Raw genomic sequence first — 16,532 nt, 5'->3', positions numbered from 1 at the left:
TCCCATGCCCACCCATAAAAACATTTAAGCCTTATACCACTAAGTGGCATCGGCTATATAAACCACATGACCCAATATCATATCAGAAGCCAGCCCATTCGTACCACTTTCATCAACAATTGCAAAGGTGAAAGGACAAAACAGAACCGTTAATCATATAATTCCTCAACGATTCATGAAACCGAACTAAGAATATGCTTTTGTAGGCGTGTTTTGTGTAGCAAAAATGCAATCCCCCTCCCCCTGGGGCCTTTCTTTTCTGTTAATTTGATCCCTTATTTTTATTTTTGCAGTTTAGTGCAAAACCTTCTCATCTGTCGACCACTCTAATCCTCCATTACATTTGTCAATCCTGTATGTGAATTGTCACTAAACCATTTCATAATATGACATGTCATGAAAGCCAATGACGTCCCCTTTTAATAAGACGATAAACTGAAAAGCACGAAAGTTAATGGGCCAATTTAAAACAACCCCCTCCCCCACAACTCCGCCTATGTTACACTTGCGGTACATAGCCGGTCCCAAGCCCGGATAAAGGAGGAGGGTTGTGTTAGGTCTTCGGCAACCAACGTAAAAATATAGCCGAACCCCCCATGACATATATAATGGCTAGTATAATGGTAAGAATCATAGAAAGTCTTGCAATTACTTAGAACCAAGATTGACAACTAATGTAAAGATCTCAAGACCAAGTTACTATAAATGAAAATTCCAAACTCACACAACATAGACATGTCCACCCCAGCCACTTAAACAATCACGATCTACTGATGACAGCAGAGCTTGAGAGATAGTCTCAAACAATTCTTCTGGTTCCTGTATGATGGTACAGAGGGGAAAAAAAGATCTTATCTTCAAAAAATAATATATAGAATAAGATATAAGAAATACCTGAAGCTAAATCAAAAGTTTTACAATGTGCAACAGTCTGATTTCTGAAACTAAATTGTGCCACTATTAAATGGATTTTTCTGTTTGTATTCCACCATCAAACTTCTGGATATCATCTTATTGCAAAATTGGTGTCATGTTTTTGTAACTAGATAACTAGTTTGTTTGACATTGTTACACAGTTACAGACTTACAGATGCAACACTATTTTATAATTTATTTAGACAAACTTCTCATATGAAGAAAATGCCATTGTGAATTCACTTGCTGTGCATTGTGTTTTTCAATTGAACGACAAAATATCCTCATTGAATAAATGCAAAATGGTTGTATCACATAACATAAAACATTGAAAATTTTGGTCTTGGATTTATCATTTAAGTTTGAACACATGCTACCATATATAAATATCTGATTATAAAACACCGCTCCTAGCATGACCTTCCACATCATCTGCTTCAAGTTCAAGTCATCAACTAATTTGGCAGTATTCAATTTTACAACCTATGATGATTTCATCCTTCGTCTACACGTTCACACTTAAGCTTAATCTATAACTATGATCTATGATGCACTATAATGTAAAAGACACATGATTGATTTTTCAATCTACTACAAGGAACTATACTATTTAAAATGTCATAGTTTGCATATGCCCATTTAGAGTTTTCTTTTCCAGTGATTTTCATTTATAGAATTTTAAAGTTTATTTGTTTCAGCTTCTGAAAAAGCGATGCTACAACTACGACCTTCTGTATAATTGAAAAAGTTGAAAACTAATTTTTCTAAGAGGCTACTATTTTAAGAATCTATCCAGTAGGAAAGAAAAAAACAAAAATGAAAACGTTTTTTCCAAATCCTGGTTAAGAAGTTTATTTATCAAGTATCTGGAAAATGATTTCTCTTTTTAAGTTAAAAAGTGACGTTCAGGATAAATAAGTTGAAAACAAACATTTCCTACTAAAGCACTACCCACAAAATAAAAAAAATAGGCATGACTACATAGTGCACAAAACAACCACAGGAGACAAAGAAAAGGGTCACATAAAAGAAAAAACAAGTTAAACTTGCGGACACACCATGTCAGGCTTAAACATTGACTCGCAAGCACCATATAGAGATTCAGAGGCAGTGCCAGCAACAACAAAATCCTTAGCAAGCTCCCTGCATATAAGAGATGGCAATGCTTTTAGCATCACATACAGATAGCTCAAAATAAAGTCATATAACAGTCATACTATTTCATACAGATAGCTCAAAATAAAGTCATATAACAGTCATACTATTTCATAATTAAAAGGAAGAACGGACATGACTAACAAAAAATCACCTCAAAAATTAAATAAAAAAAACTTTAAATATTGCATATTACAGGACATAGTAGACGGAGGATGAGCACTAGAGAGGGACAAGGGAGGTAGGCAGGGGGAGAGATTCAAATCAAAATTTAATGCTTGGCTATCAAAGGTACTTGATACCAGGTACAGATTTTAGGAAGAGTGGTGAGGAGTGGGGACACTAGCCATCCTAAAAATTTTGAAAAATTCTCATATGAAGATAGCATATGTATATATTAATGTGAAAATCACAAAAACCAACTAGCTTATACACAAAGATATAAAACAGCAAGGCTCTGAAATGTTTACTATCAAATATAGAGATACCTCTAATTAGATTATGTGTCTTGCGGCTGGTAGACACGACACATAATCTATAATCAATCCCACAAGACCTACTTGTCCAAAAGGCTCTATTAGAGATTAGAGTTATACTCCAACTAAATACACCAAACAATTGCATGGACAGCACATTTTTTAGAGTTATACTCCCCCATGTGTCTCTGAATTCGACCCTAATAGATAAAACCATAATCTGTTGAAGCTTGAGAATAGTCGTGGGAGTTCAAGACAAAGATCAAATGGCAACATTGCGAGCAAGTCTTCTCTATGGAGGTAGTAATTTGTAACACATCTAGATATAATCTTTGATGCATGTGCTTTTTAACGTTTTCAATCTAGATCAAAACTGTTGATTATTAGGCTTTAGAAACCTTCAAGAATAAAATATTTCTAAAACAGTCACATTTGCAGGTGATCATGACCCTATGCTTCCATCCAATTACATTACAAGATATCAAATTTTCCAAAGAAGAAATTTGGCTTCAGACAATGTATTTGGCTTCTGAAAGGTACTAATAACAAGTAATTGTGCAAAAAAATTATTGCATGGACCTACAAAGCCAAGAAATGATGGATAATTTGAAATAATTTAACTTACTTTGCTCCAATTGAATCCATTGTGCAAATGAATGGTTTATCCTCATCTCCTAAGCCAGCAATTACAGGCTGGCAAAAGTATGGACCAAACCTGAAAAGGCAAAACCATGTATGGTTTGATTAAGAATTTCAAGCTACTGTGTTTATTAACATCATAGTTGTTAATCCAGATTAGAAAATAGTGGCAAAGCTCCAAAATGCTATGGTTGTAAAGATACAAGAATGATCCGCTGCAAATATTCTGAAAAAACATAAATTGGAACTCAAAAAAAGCACACTGAGCTTAAGATAAATTCATCACTTATTCACAAAGTTCATAGCTTAATGGTGACAATCATATTTAATGTAACAGAGTGAAGAGAACTAAGGATGAGGACTTCCTCAATATGACATTAACTATAAAAGGTGTCCTATAGTTTTTCTCTACCATGGGTTTTAACTAGACTCATTCATAACTTATTAACAGCCCCCAAGTGACTTTTATTCAATTAGGCAGCAATAAGCAGCATCACCATAGTGGAACGGACATTAGTTATGAATACCAGTGAAATTAGTAAATAAAAGACTATGCCAGTGTAATTCCTATTTCCTGGCTTCCCATTAGCTTCCCTCTATTTCGGGGGTCAAATTGCTATCCTAAAATTGGGTGAAGTTTCTCAAGGTGTTACGCAAATTTTTGTTCAAAACCCCAATTTGTTAAAACCCTAAAAAACATTAAATAAACCTTGCTTCAAAACAGATCTAAAATTAAAATTGCATTTACCTTTTCTCATAAAGAAGGGCAGAGACCAAGCTAGCAAAGGTTTCGGGCTTCATATCCCTCTCTTCCCTAAGCTGATACAGTTTGTGCCTGAAAACCAGCCGCTGGTACCTACAAGCAAAGCAAACAAAATCAAACCAAAACAAAAACAAAATGAAAACTTTAAATTAATTGATTAAAGAAAGAAGAGAGAAATGCATTGGCACGTACAGAGTTTGGGCATCGGTGGCGAGGCCAGAGAGACCGATGAAGAGTTTGTCGTGTATCTTGGAGATCCTTTGGAAATCGGTGGCTATGGTTTGAAGCTGGACACCGAGCCTCCGATCGCTGGCGATGGCAAAGCAGTTCTTGCCAACCATAGCCACTAGGGCACTCCCGTTGTACTCGAAGATCGACATTTTAACTTTGAGCAACCAAGAATAACGAAGAGAAGGGAGACACTGAGATGTTGCGGCTCGCGAGTTTTTTTATGTTTTAAAAAGTGCTTTTCTTTGGGATCAAGCCACGATGAAATAAGTTAGGAGGCCAATGTTCTGGTTATCAGTATAAGACCGGCCTGTTCGGTTCAATTTTAGATTAAGCCGGACGTGCACTTAAACCAGTCCACTCAAATTAGTTGAAAACCGTCCGATTCAATGCGAACTGGATGAACTGCTAGACCCGCGCGTCCACGGTTCACCATCGTTCACCTTGAGCGTCAAAGAAGCCTCCTGCTGCTCCCCCAATGCTCCAATGGTGGGAATTTTGAAGTTAATGCAGCTCCAAACATTTGGCAACTGGCATGGATCTTTAGAGCAACTCCAACGGTTCAAAAATTTTGAACCTCATTTACTGTGTGTCAGTAAAAAGGGAGGATCTACCGTTGGAGCAAATAAATAATAAGTTCCTTCACAAATTTCGGAGCAAGAGAAGTCCTGCTCAGAGGGACTTTGTCTCTTTCAAAAAAAATGATATTTTATTAATAAAATTAATACTTTATATATATATATATATATATATGTATTGAACCGTTACATATAGTATACTTCATATACATCATACATATTAACGTTATATATAGGGCAAAAAATCGTAATAAGTCAACCCTCACTGAAAATTACGGATATCAGCCAAACTGAAAGTGGTTTCAGGAATCAGCCAAAGCATATATTAATATAAATCGAACCACAGTGGTTCGAACTGCATAAGCAAGTAATTCGAACCAAGGCAATTCGAATTACTAGAAGAGAGAAGTTAATAAATCGAACCGAGACAGTTTGAATTATAGAGAGAGACACTGGTTAATGTCATTCGAACCAGGCTGGTTCGAATTACACAAAGACTAGTTCGAACTAAGGTGGTTCGAATTAGTGGGAGACGGAGCTGTATATATATGGTTGTAAACGTGAGTTGCTCTCATTAGAGGGTGTATGATGGCTAGTGATGAGAGTTTTGTTGTTTTGGTTCACCATAGAGGAACCATTAAGAGAAAAAGTCATTCCGGCGTGAAGTTCACAGATAGGGATCCTCTCTGTATTGTCATGACTCTTGCGACGAGTTATGATGACCTTGTTAGATATGTACTGATGAAACTTGGTCTGGAAGGTGCGAAGCGGGTTAAGAAGTTTTTCTATCGCATTCCAATCACGGTTCTCCAGGATACCGTGAAGTATGATTGTTTCACGATTGGTAGTGACGAGGACTTGCAAGTCATGTTTCTTTGTCGGCGGCAGTTTCCCGAGGTGAGGACACCAGAATTGTTGGCAAAGCTGGTTGATGTGGTATCCAGCTCAGGGGGTTCGAACCGGAATACCACCAATTTAGCCACGGCAGCCGGTTCTAGTTCCAGGCCTGCCGTTGGTTCTTCCTCTGTCCCTGTGTATGAGCCAGTGGTCCAAGCTGTCGCCTCCCCGTCTTTTGCTGTGGATCTCAATGGCAGCGTAGGCGACGAGGTAGGTTCAAGGGAGAATCTGCCGAACCCTTTACTGGGCGTTGCACCGCTTAGCATTGGAGACGGATTGTTGGGTGATGCAGAGGAGGATGACGTCGAGCCGGATATGATTGACGACGACAGCGGCGATGATATTGGAGCGAGTGAGCCTGCATTGGTGGTAGGTGATTCTAGCTCTGGCACACAGCAGTATCCACCACATTTTTCCTCTTTGGACTTGGATGCCATGAGGCAGGAGGGTATTTCTAGGCACTCTGTTGGATTCGGAGCTAGAGATGCAGGAGGGACTGCTGGTCTGACAGAGTTCTAGGTCTGTCAGCAATTTCAGGATAAAGATCAGGCCCTATTAAGTGTGAAGACTTACAGCATCCGGCAAGGGGTACAGTACAAGGTAGTCGAGTCTGATTATCGCCAGTATGTGGGCAAGTGTTCTGAGTTTGGGAATGGGTGCACCTGGTTGATTCGACTGAGTCTCCGGCAGCGTAAGGGCATTTGGGAGGTCAAACGATACAATGGACCTCACACTTGTCTTGCCACCTCCATCTCGAGTGACCACATGAGTTTGGATTACCATGTGATATCGGCGTTCATTATGCCAATGGTTAGGGCGGATGCATCTGTCAGCATCAAGGTGCTACTGAATGCCACGACAGCACACTTTGGGTTTAGGCCGACTTACAGGAGGGTCTGGATGGCGAAGCAGAAGGCTGTTGCCCTCATCTACGGTGACTGGGATGAGTCATACAACGAGCTGTCCAGGTGGGTGTTGGGAGTCCAGTTGACGATGCCTGGTACTGTTGCAGTCCTAAGGACTAGCCCCGTTTGAGTTGGAGGACAGGTAGACGAGTCTCAAGCTTATTTTCCCAGACTTTTCTGGACGTTTCCACCGTGCATCGAGGCATTCTGTCATTGCAAGCCACTAATCAGGATCGACGGCACCCATCTGTATGACAAGTACGGGGGAACGTTGCTCATCGCAATTGCACAGGACGGGAACTCCAACATTCTACCTGTTGCATTCGCACTAGTAGAGGGTGAGAATGCTGAGTCTTGGGCATTCTTTCTCTCCCACCTTCGTCAGCACGTGACACCACAACCGGGTCTGCTGGTTATATCAGACAGGCATAACGGCATCAAAGCTGCGCTTGAGGCTCCTGACGGAGGTTGGTTACCTCCATCTGCATACCGTGCATTCTGCATTCGACACGTAGCTGCTAAATTTGCCCTCACCTTCAAGGGCAAAGACACACGAAGGCTTCTTGTGAATGCGGCGTATGCCAAGACCGAGGTTGAGTTTGATTACTGGTTTGATATTCTGCGGTCTAAAGACCCGGCGATGTGTGAGTGGGCGAACCGGATTGATTATTCCTTGTGGACTCAACATCGTGACGAGGGTCGGAGATTCGGTCACATGACGACGAATATCTCCGAGTGTGTGAACTCAATCCTCAAGGGTGTCAGAAACCTACCTGTATCCTCGCTGCTGAAGGCAACATATGGAAGGCTTGCGGAACTTTTTGTTCGCAAGGGGAGAGAGGCTGAGGCCCAGATGGGAACCGGACAACAATTCAGTCAGCACTTGGCCAAGTGTATTGAGGCCAACATGAAGACGGCGAGGTGCTTCACGGTGACTTTGTATGATAGGGATAATTCCGAGTTCACCGTTGCCGAAACCACTCCGACTGGTTCCTTCTCATTGGGTAGCTACAGAGTATCGCTTGCCGCTCGAACATGTGACTGCGGGTACTTCCAGGTGCTTCATTTCCCATGTCCGCACGCACTTGCATGTTGTGCCTACTCACGGGTAAACTGGACCACTTATGTTCACAGCGTGTATAAGATTAGTTCGGTATTCAGTGTGTATCGGATGGGATTCACCCCTCCGATTCCAGAGGGTTTCTGGCCACCATACGACGGGCCCACTGTGATAGCGGACCCTGACAAGAGGCGTGCGAGAGAGGGTCATCCGAGGTCCACCAGGATACGAACAAATATGGACGAGGCAGATCCAAACCGTCCAAAGAGATGTGGCCTATGTCGCCAACCCGGACACACACGTCGGAGTTGTCCACAGTTAGGTGGATCGTCTCACACTGGGGGCCATTAATAGCCATGTTCTTAGCGGTAGTACTTATTTTAGTTAAGTTTTATTGTTGATTTTTTTACTTTCATGTATTCAGCATGCTGCGTTAAGTAATGAATATGTTATGTATCACTTTGAGTCTTGCTACAAGTACCCTAAATGCAAAATTTAATAAATAAATGTACATATTAGACTGTTATATGATGCAATGATTATATATAGTCACTGATAAATCCGGTAAACACCCGTTTTCAAAGTACAATTTGATGAACAAACAACAAAGGAAAACCGCTCTAAAATAACAAGAAAAGTACAATGTCTGTGATACATGAATAAACCCTACGGAACAAAATACATGATACATGACTCATCTAAACAGATGCGAGCCCGTACCGCAACGACGGGGTACCCGTGCCCGCTGACCTCTGCGGATAAACGGCTCCTCATCCTCGATCTCATCCGCGTCCTCATCAGGGCCAGGCTGTGCAGGTGGCGTAAAATGGGAGGCTGCCGCAGACGGCCCGGCAACAGACTCTGATGCAGCAGCGTAGGCAGATGGTGGGGTGCCTCCCAAACCAAAATGATCACCAACAGATGCCGTAGGAGGCTCGTTCAGATCAACGTCTAAGGGTGCCTGAGTGCCTGAGGTCTCACCACGCCTCCGGGCCTGCACGTCCTCCTGCATGATGGCGGTAATGTCCGCTCGAAACTGTGGACCCCCGAAGTCCGCATCAAGCGTATCTGAGGCAAGGAAATCTGACCACTGTGATCCCGGAAAAACCCAAGGGGTACCCTCCTGCTGAGGCTGGTCATGGGCGGGTACACCAACGAAGTAATCCCCAAGAGACACAGGCCAAGTCCAGTGTCACCAGGCTTAGCCCCATCACCCATACATGACCCATACCACTCTCCTCCATGTCCGCCATCGTAGGTACTAACACCACCAACTGCAACAACCCCTGCACCATCCCCGCCCACCGAACCATGCTGATCGTCGTCATCGTCGTCGGCACCACGCCCTCTCCGTCTCCCTCCCTGGCCTCGTCGTCCGCCTCTAGCCGCACCAGCATGGTCATCATCGTCTATGGTCGCATCAAGCCACCTCCACTCACGCTGGCTCCGTCGTGTGCCCACACAAGCTCTCCTCTCAACCCTGCGCCTGTCAGGCACGTCTTCAGGACGATCCATGTCAGGAACTCGCCCGGCACCTCGCTGTGAGGCCTCAACTGGAATAGGAACGGCTCTCGGATCCCCCAACTGCATATTCGGAGACAAGAACCTCTTTCCATGCTGATTCCACCACTCGAGAAACAAATGCGATGGTCCAGGGTCGGCAACAACATCAAACCTCAGCACTGTGTCTGCACGGGACTCCTACTTCTGAAAATCGTACGGAAACCATCGATCGCCGCCTCTGCCGTCCTTCGACATCAGAAAGTCGATGTTCAGTGCGGGATTTGGAGGGGGCTGCACCCCTCCGAACTGCGGAATAACCCTATCTATCTGATGCCACTCTATGACGGCAAAGTAGATCAGCGACGTCACTGACCGCCACAACGCCATATGCCGAGGCTCCAAAACCTCTGCATGCACAACCTGAAGTACATCGGGAGTGGTGTACGGCATCCAGATAAACTGCACGGAGAACTCTCCATTGTCAGGCCAACTCATAAAGTTTGGTTAAATAAAGAAACTTATTAAGTAGCGTACTCACCTCCCCGTGCTGTAACCGGTCTATCCTCAGCCTCCACATCTCCACTCTAGGACCCTTCTCGCTACTGGAAGCATTGTATCCTGACCACCTGCATCATACATGTGTCTTATGGCAACTTAAATGTGTGTTTAGGGTTTCTAATACATTATTAATAAACATGCATTTATTTATATTAAAATGAAATAGAGAAGGCTGAGTAAAGTACTTCGAAGCCAATGGCCAGCTGAACATCTCATATCCAGAAGGCCTAAACCGAGGAAATCGCCAAAAGATCCAAGACTGAAGTAGCTGAAGTGGTCCCGCTAACTTGACCACATGTCTGTTCGCCACTCGGCACATGCACCGGTACAACCATGTCAGTGCTGCAGAACCCCAGCTATAGATACCCATCTGCTCCAGCCTGGCTACGTAGGGAAGCCATCTGATGTGTATGCGGTTGCCAGACTTGACCCCAAACAGCTGCGTATCCAACAACATCATGATGTACGCACGGGCATATCGCCGCACAGTCTCGTCATCTGCTCCATCAGGGCACTCACCAAAAATCTCCTGAAACCAGCTGCAGTTCACTGCGTACTTCTGAACCTAGCTGGGAGGAGGTACCACTCCAAGCAGCTCCTGGAACCACACCCAGGCTGGACGGCCACCCGGGATGTATAAATGGAACTCTGATAGGCAGCCGCTAACGTAACGCCCGTCCACTGGCAACCCCAACTGGTATGCCACGTCCTGAAGTGTGATCGTGCACTCTCCGAACGGCATATGGAAGGTGTGCATCTCCGGACGCCATCGCTCGACAAATGCACTGACAAGGGCCTCGTCTAACCGGAACGATCTATCGTTTAGCCTTGCAAGATGGTATAGACCTGCCATCTGCAAGTACGGAACGTATCTGTCATCTAGTCGCATGCCCTACTGCCGCCGCATGCTTCTTATGCATCACTGTGGCTGCACATGACATTCACCGCATTGTTATAACTAGATTCATAACCAATGACAAACATAACGAAATCGATAACTCACCAAGAAAACATCATACTAAATAAGACCGCATAAAAATCGATGAACGAGAACCACATGCAAAACAACTACCATAAATCACGCAACTAAACCACTAAAATAAAAGAGCTTAACTAGAACCGCTAACATAAAACAGCATAAGTAAAACCATTAACATAAAATAGCATAAGTCAAACCTTTAACATAAAACAGCTAACATAAAACAACTAACACAAACCACTAACATAAAACAGCTAACATAAACCACCAACTTAAAAACAGCTAACATAAAACAACTAACACAAAACAACTAACACAAACCACTAACATAAAACAGCTAACATAAACCACCAACTTAAAAACAGCTAACATAAAACAACTAACATAAAACAACTAACACAAACCACTAACATAAAACAACTAACATAAACCACCAACTAAACCACCAACTAAACCACCAACATAAAACAACCAACATAAAACAACTAACGTAAACCACTAACATAAATCGCTACAATAAACCACTAATAGAAACCACATACATAAACCACCAACTAAAGCACCGTCTAACATGAACCGCCACTAAAACCGCATGCAAAACCACTAACTCACAAATACCACTACCATGAAGTTATATCTGTACTAACCTCCTCGTTGATGACCCCGGCTATATGAGTGACTCCGTCCAAGCGATATAACCGTGCTGGATCGTCCCCCATTCAACAGAGTATTCCGTTCAGGTCTTCCTCGGAGAGAATCTGGGTCGTTTTCTCTGGGATTTGGTGGGGTAGGGGAAGGAAAGAATGGTTCGAATGAGGCTGATTCGAACTCCTTATATAGCTGATTCATGAGTAATTCGAACTAGGTTGGTTCGAATTACTTCTCCTTAAATCGAACCGGTTTGGTTCGAATTACATGCAACGCTTTCCTATGTATAATTCGAACTAGCATGGTTCGAATTATGTGCATCTTGAGTTCGAACCACCTTGGTTCGAATTATCTTCAATCAATTCTGACCCTATTTCGAACTGAATTGGTTCGATTTTAATTATTTATATTATAATTAATATTAAATATTATTTATATTATTATATTAAATTATAATTAATTAAATTTACTTACATTAAAAAATAAATTTAATTTTTACACCTTACAAAATAATTTTTGGTTGGGTTGGTTAATTTTATTTTTAAAATTTAAAATCGTAACCATATTATTAAAATTAGTCATTGCTAAACTAGCCGTTGTAAAATTAGCCGTTAGAAACTAGCCGTTACTATGTTACTGTTATTATTAATAAATTAATATTTTGTTACTCTATATATACCACTTAGATACACTTCTATTCTCACACTCTCTACTACTCTTCCTCATCTTCTTCCAAGTTTACAAAATCAAAGTTCTACTACTATTATTTTTTGTTCGAAAAAATGGATCCAAACCAACTCAACTCTTTCTTCAATTACTTACAAAACTTTCCTCAAATTCCAAATACCCAACAATCTCAGACCTCAAACACTCAAGTTCCAAATCAAAACTTCACACTACCAAATACATTTCAAAATCCAAATCCACAAAATCTTTCTAATTTTAATTTTTAAGCTCCTTATAATAATCAGTTTCCTATATTCCAACCGCAAAATCAAAATTCACAAACACCCCCATTTTCCATTTTCATCCATATTTAACCCCTCTATCGGAAATGTTACTCCAATTTTCTTGCCGTTTCTAACTCAATTTAGTGCATCAAGACATAACACATCTGGTGTTAGTGGCTCTTCTAACCCATCCTCTCAGACTCCTATACAATCTAGTCCAAATTCGCAATATTCCGATTTTGCCAACCCTCGTGGATTAGATGCTATCGACCTCAATGATGATGATATTGAAGATCGGAGGCAAGATAGTATTCAACACTGGCATTGGAAAGAGGATGAGATGTTGATCAGTGCGTGGTTAAATGTTTCAATTGACCTTGTAGTTGGTACCGATCAAAAGGGGGAAACATTTTGGAGTCGAATTCATAGCTACTGTGTAGAATTTTGCACCGACATGACAAGGGGGTAGTTGCATGTAAGAAACGATGGTATAAGATCAACAAGGTTGTTGCACAATTTGCTGATTGCTACGATCAAGCTAGTCGAAACATAAGGAGTGGTTCGAACGCTGATGATATAAAGGAGTTGGCTTATAAACTTTATTCCACAAATTATGGTCAAAAGTTCACTTTTGAGAGGCATTGGAACATGCTTCGGTTGGAACAAAAATGGAGAAGCCAACTCCCTACACAGAGTGGCGGCTCAAAGAGAACCAAGGTTAGTGCAACTGGAGCATACTCATCCTCATCAAACCCAGAAACACCGTTGGCTGACGAACCCGGTGTGGACTCTCCCGTTCGCCCACAAGGATAAAAAAAAGAGCAAGCGAAGAGGTAAGGGAAAAGCACAGATGTCTGAAGATTTTACCGAAAGAAAATCATCGGTTGTATAATGCTGACATTTTCCGATTACTTTGCAGATGGATCAACAGAGATCGAGAAGCAGGACATGATCGCCTTTTCCAAGATTACTTTGCAGATGAACCAGTGTATAATGCTAACATTTTCCGATGGAGATTTCGAATGAGAAGAGATGTGTTCCTTCGGATAGTAGACGCTCTCTCAAACGTCTATCCGTATTTCCAACAGGGGGTTGATGCAACTGGAAGAAGAGGCTTGTCGCCACTTCAGAAATGTACCGCTGCGATACGGATGTTAGCATATGGCGTAGCATCTTCAGACCTTTGGATATGGCATGCGTTCTTTAGAGTTTCTGGTTCAAATAATGATATCAACGTGTTAGATCGTTCTCCAGTGTTTGATGATATTCTAAATGACCGTGCTCTGGAGGTAAATTATACTATTAATGGTAATAATTATACAATGGGATACTATTTAGCAGATGGTATTTATCCTGAATGGGCCACATTTGTCAAATCAATCTCAAAGCCACAAGGTGAGAAACGCAAGTTATTTGCACAATACCAAGAAGGGCAAAGAAAAGATGTGGAACGAGCATTCAGAGTGTTGCAAGCACGCTTTGCAATTATACATGGTCCAGCTCGTTTTTGGGAAAAGAAAAAGTTTGCCAACATAATGAAAGCTTGTATTATATTGCATAATATGATTGTGAGGATGAAAGAGACAGTTATACAGGAAATTTTGCTCAAGGCTTAGAGTATGATGATGTTGAAAATGGCTTATCACAACCTTAGCTGGGAGAGGAAGATTTTGCACCATACCATCAATTTCTCCAAAGAAATGTCCAACTTCGAAATAGGCAGCAGCATAGACAATTGAAGGAGGACTTGATTGAACACATATGGCAATTTCACAATGCTTGTCGTCAACTATAGAGTTTAATTATGTTTTTCTTTGTATTAAGTAATTTTACAAATTAGTGTAATCCCGAATTATCTATTGTGTATTATTGTTATATATGAATTTATTTAATATTAATATCTTTTAATAGTGAATTATTTTTAAATTTAAATATTTAAATTACATTATTTAAAAAAATTAATTACATTAATTACAAGTATTTTAATTAATTAATTAAGTGGGACCACAACAGGAACTAAAGTTAGTTCCTTCTAATGGAGAAGAGAGAGATGCTTTGAGTTCCTATTTACTGTTTATGACGCAAAAGCTGATGTGGAGTTACTTTTTATGACAGGTGGGGCATAAACAGAAACTGGGATGAGTTCCCTACTGAAGATGGTCTTAGCGATATTATATGATAATTAATATTCAAATTATTACGAATACAATAAAAATTAATTAAGTTAATCATAATGTATTATTGATTTTTTGTATGTATACAGTATGATTGAATTATTTCTCATTTTTATTGTTTTTATTTCTTTTTTTATCATCATATAATTATCAAAATTAAATTGGTAATTGATCCAATTAGAATATTAAAAATTAATGGTTACTAATTTAATCACCAAGTAACTGATTAAATCATTTAATCTGACCATAATTAAATAATTATACATAATTTTATATTTTCTTTGCATTTTTATTTTTATACTAAATCAATTATTACTTTTTGTTTTAATAATTTGTTAGTTAGTTGGTAACTATTACATTTTTTAAGTATGCGTTAAAAAATTTAATATTAATAAATATTATATAATTATAAATAGAAAATTTATTTTATGATTAATAAAAATATTTTTGTTTATTTCTTAAATTTATAAAAATAAAAATTTAAATAAATATAAAAGATATTACGACATGCTTCGGTTTACCAAAAGGGATTTGTACAACTATGTTCACCGTCAACGACGAACACGAATCTTGGACGGCGACGCAGCAAAAATTATAAATAATCAGTTGGGTAACTTATCCTGGGTGGACGGTATCATGAAATTCTATTATGAGTTGTTTGGTGATGTCCTTGCATTTGATGCGACGTATCATGCGAACAAGTACAAGAAATCTTTGGTGGTGTTCTCCAGGATGAATCGTCGTAAGTAAACTTACATTTTTGGATTTGCCTGGCTGCAGGACGAGGAGGTCCGTACTTATAGGTGGACTTTTTTAAATTTTTTGGATGCTATTGGACAAAAAAAAATTCGAACCTCGTTATCACGGATGGTGATAAGGCAATGCACGCTGACATTGCGGAGATGATGCCTTCTGCCAAGCATCGACTATGTGCATGGCATCTGGAGAAAAATTATATCCAACAGGTAAAGGAAATTGAATTTCGGCAAGTATTTAAGAAGGCTATCTATGCAAACTTTGATGTTGACGAGTTCGAGAGATATTTGAAGACATCCGTCGAGTTTCTCAATCTGGGCAAAAATACGTGGGTGCAATTGACGTATGACATTAAAAAGAGTTGGGCAATGATCTATTTAAGGGAGACTTTTTGTGCCGGATATAAGACAATGTCAAGATGTGAAACAGTCAATTCTTTCATTAAAGCATTTCTAAAGTCAACCAATAGCATTCTTGAACTAGTTCACAACTTGGATAGGGTCATAAAAGACTATCGGAACAATGAGGTTACTACACAATTTTACTGTACTTATTACACGCTAGTGTTAACTACCGTATTAGATGCAATAGAGTTGTCTGCACCGAAGTTATATACAAGAGTTGTTTCTAGGGAGGTTAAGAAGCAAATCAAAGGTATTGCGATGCTATTGTTTCAGGAAAGGGTGAGCATCAACATGACCATTGTGTAAGATTTTGTAAAATGGGTAACCCGAACAGGGTATTCAACGTTTTATATGATCTGAATGACCGAAAGATTGAGTGCGAGCGTAAGATGTGGGATAGTGATGGCATATTGTGTTCACATATATTTTGTGTGATGAAGTATGATGATTTGGAGAAAATCCCAAAAAACTATTGTAAATCATGTTGCTTGTATGTGAAGTTTGTATTCATAGGTTTTGATGAATGACAAACCAACAAACGACATGAAAGACAAACCAACAATCAACTTGAATGAACAAGCATGATTGAAAGATCAACCAACATTCAACGTTGAGGAATGAAGAGTTGAAAGCAGCACAACAACAACAAGAAACTCAAGTCCACAACATTTGAAGACAAGTATAGTGTCTTAGGACTTAGGTAACTTCTTGTTAAGAACCAATTGCTAAATCTCTCAACACACACTCACAAAATGTTTTGATGCACATCTTGCAATTCGATGCTAGCCAAATAGTTTAAAAACTTGTTTTCAAAGGTACAAAAGCATAGGAATTGACTCCAACAAGTTTGAGATCAATCCTAAGTATTTTGAAGTGATTTTAAGCCATTCTTTAAGGTTTGCATCGATGCACACTCATCTTGCATCGATGCAAAGCATGCAACG

At 40.2% G+C, this 16,532-nt stretch overlaps 2 protein-coding genes and 1 pseudogene across 2 annotated transcripts in view; 2 read left to right on the top strand and 1 right to left on the bottom strand.

Moving 5' to 3' along the window:
• The window catches only part of LOC107490791 (proteasome subunit beta type-3-A), a 5,230-nt gene extending 810 nt beyond the window's left edge, over positions 1–4,420 (bottom strand). Inside the window, exons 1-5 of the mRNA XM_016111598.2 lie at positions 4,141–4,420; positions 3,934–4,041; positions 3,172–3,261; positions 1,974–2,058; positions 725–819 (exon numbers count right to left, since the gene is read on the bottom strand). Coding sequence (XP_015967084.1) covers positions 725–819; positions 1,974–2,058; positions 3,172–3,261; positions 3,934–4,041; positions 4,141–4,328 — 566 coding nt within the window. The 5' untranslated portion in view covers positions 4,329–4,420. The remainder of the gene's footprint in view (positions 1–724; positions 820–1,973; positions 2,059–3,171; positions 3,262–3,933; positions 4,042–4,140) is intronic.
• Positions 4,421–5,342: 922 nt separating this feature from the next.
• On the top strand, positions 5,343–11,688 carry LOC107490740 (uncharacterized; annotated as a pseudogene).
• A 1,179-nt stretch (positions 11,689–12,867) lies between these two features.
• Positions 12,868–13,870, top strand: LOC107490739 (uncharacterized). The gene is made up of 2 exons (XM_016111546.1): positions 12,868–12,971; positions 13,174–13,870. Exons 1-2 carry the CDS (start codon positions 12,868–12,870, stop codon positions 13,868–13,870), a joined length of 801 nt encoding a protein of 266 aa, XP_015967032.1.
• The last annotated feature ends 2,662 nt before the right edge of the window (positions 13,871–16,532 follow it).

Source organism: Arachis duranensis, chromosome 5, assembly GCF_000817695.3.
Source record: "Arachis duranensis cultivar V14167 chromosome 5, aradu.V14167.gnm2.J7QH, whole genome shotgun sequence".
Taxonomy (NCBI): Eukaryota; Viridiplantae; Streptophyta; class Magnoliopsida; order Fabales; family Fabaceae; genus Arachis; species Arachis duranensis.
This window is presented reverse-complemented; position numbering and strand designations above follow the sequence as displayed.

Excerpts from the sequence above, each read along its gene's own strand:
- LOC107490739 (XM_016111546.1), top strand. The coding sequence starts at position 12,868 with ATGGTCAAAAGTTCACTTTTGAGAGGCATTGGAACATGCTTCGGTTGG. Across the intron at positions 12,972-13,173 it reads GCGGCTCAAAGAGAACCAAG|ATGGATCAACAGAGATCGAG; the intron begins GTTAGTGCAACT and ends ATTACTTTGCAG.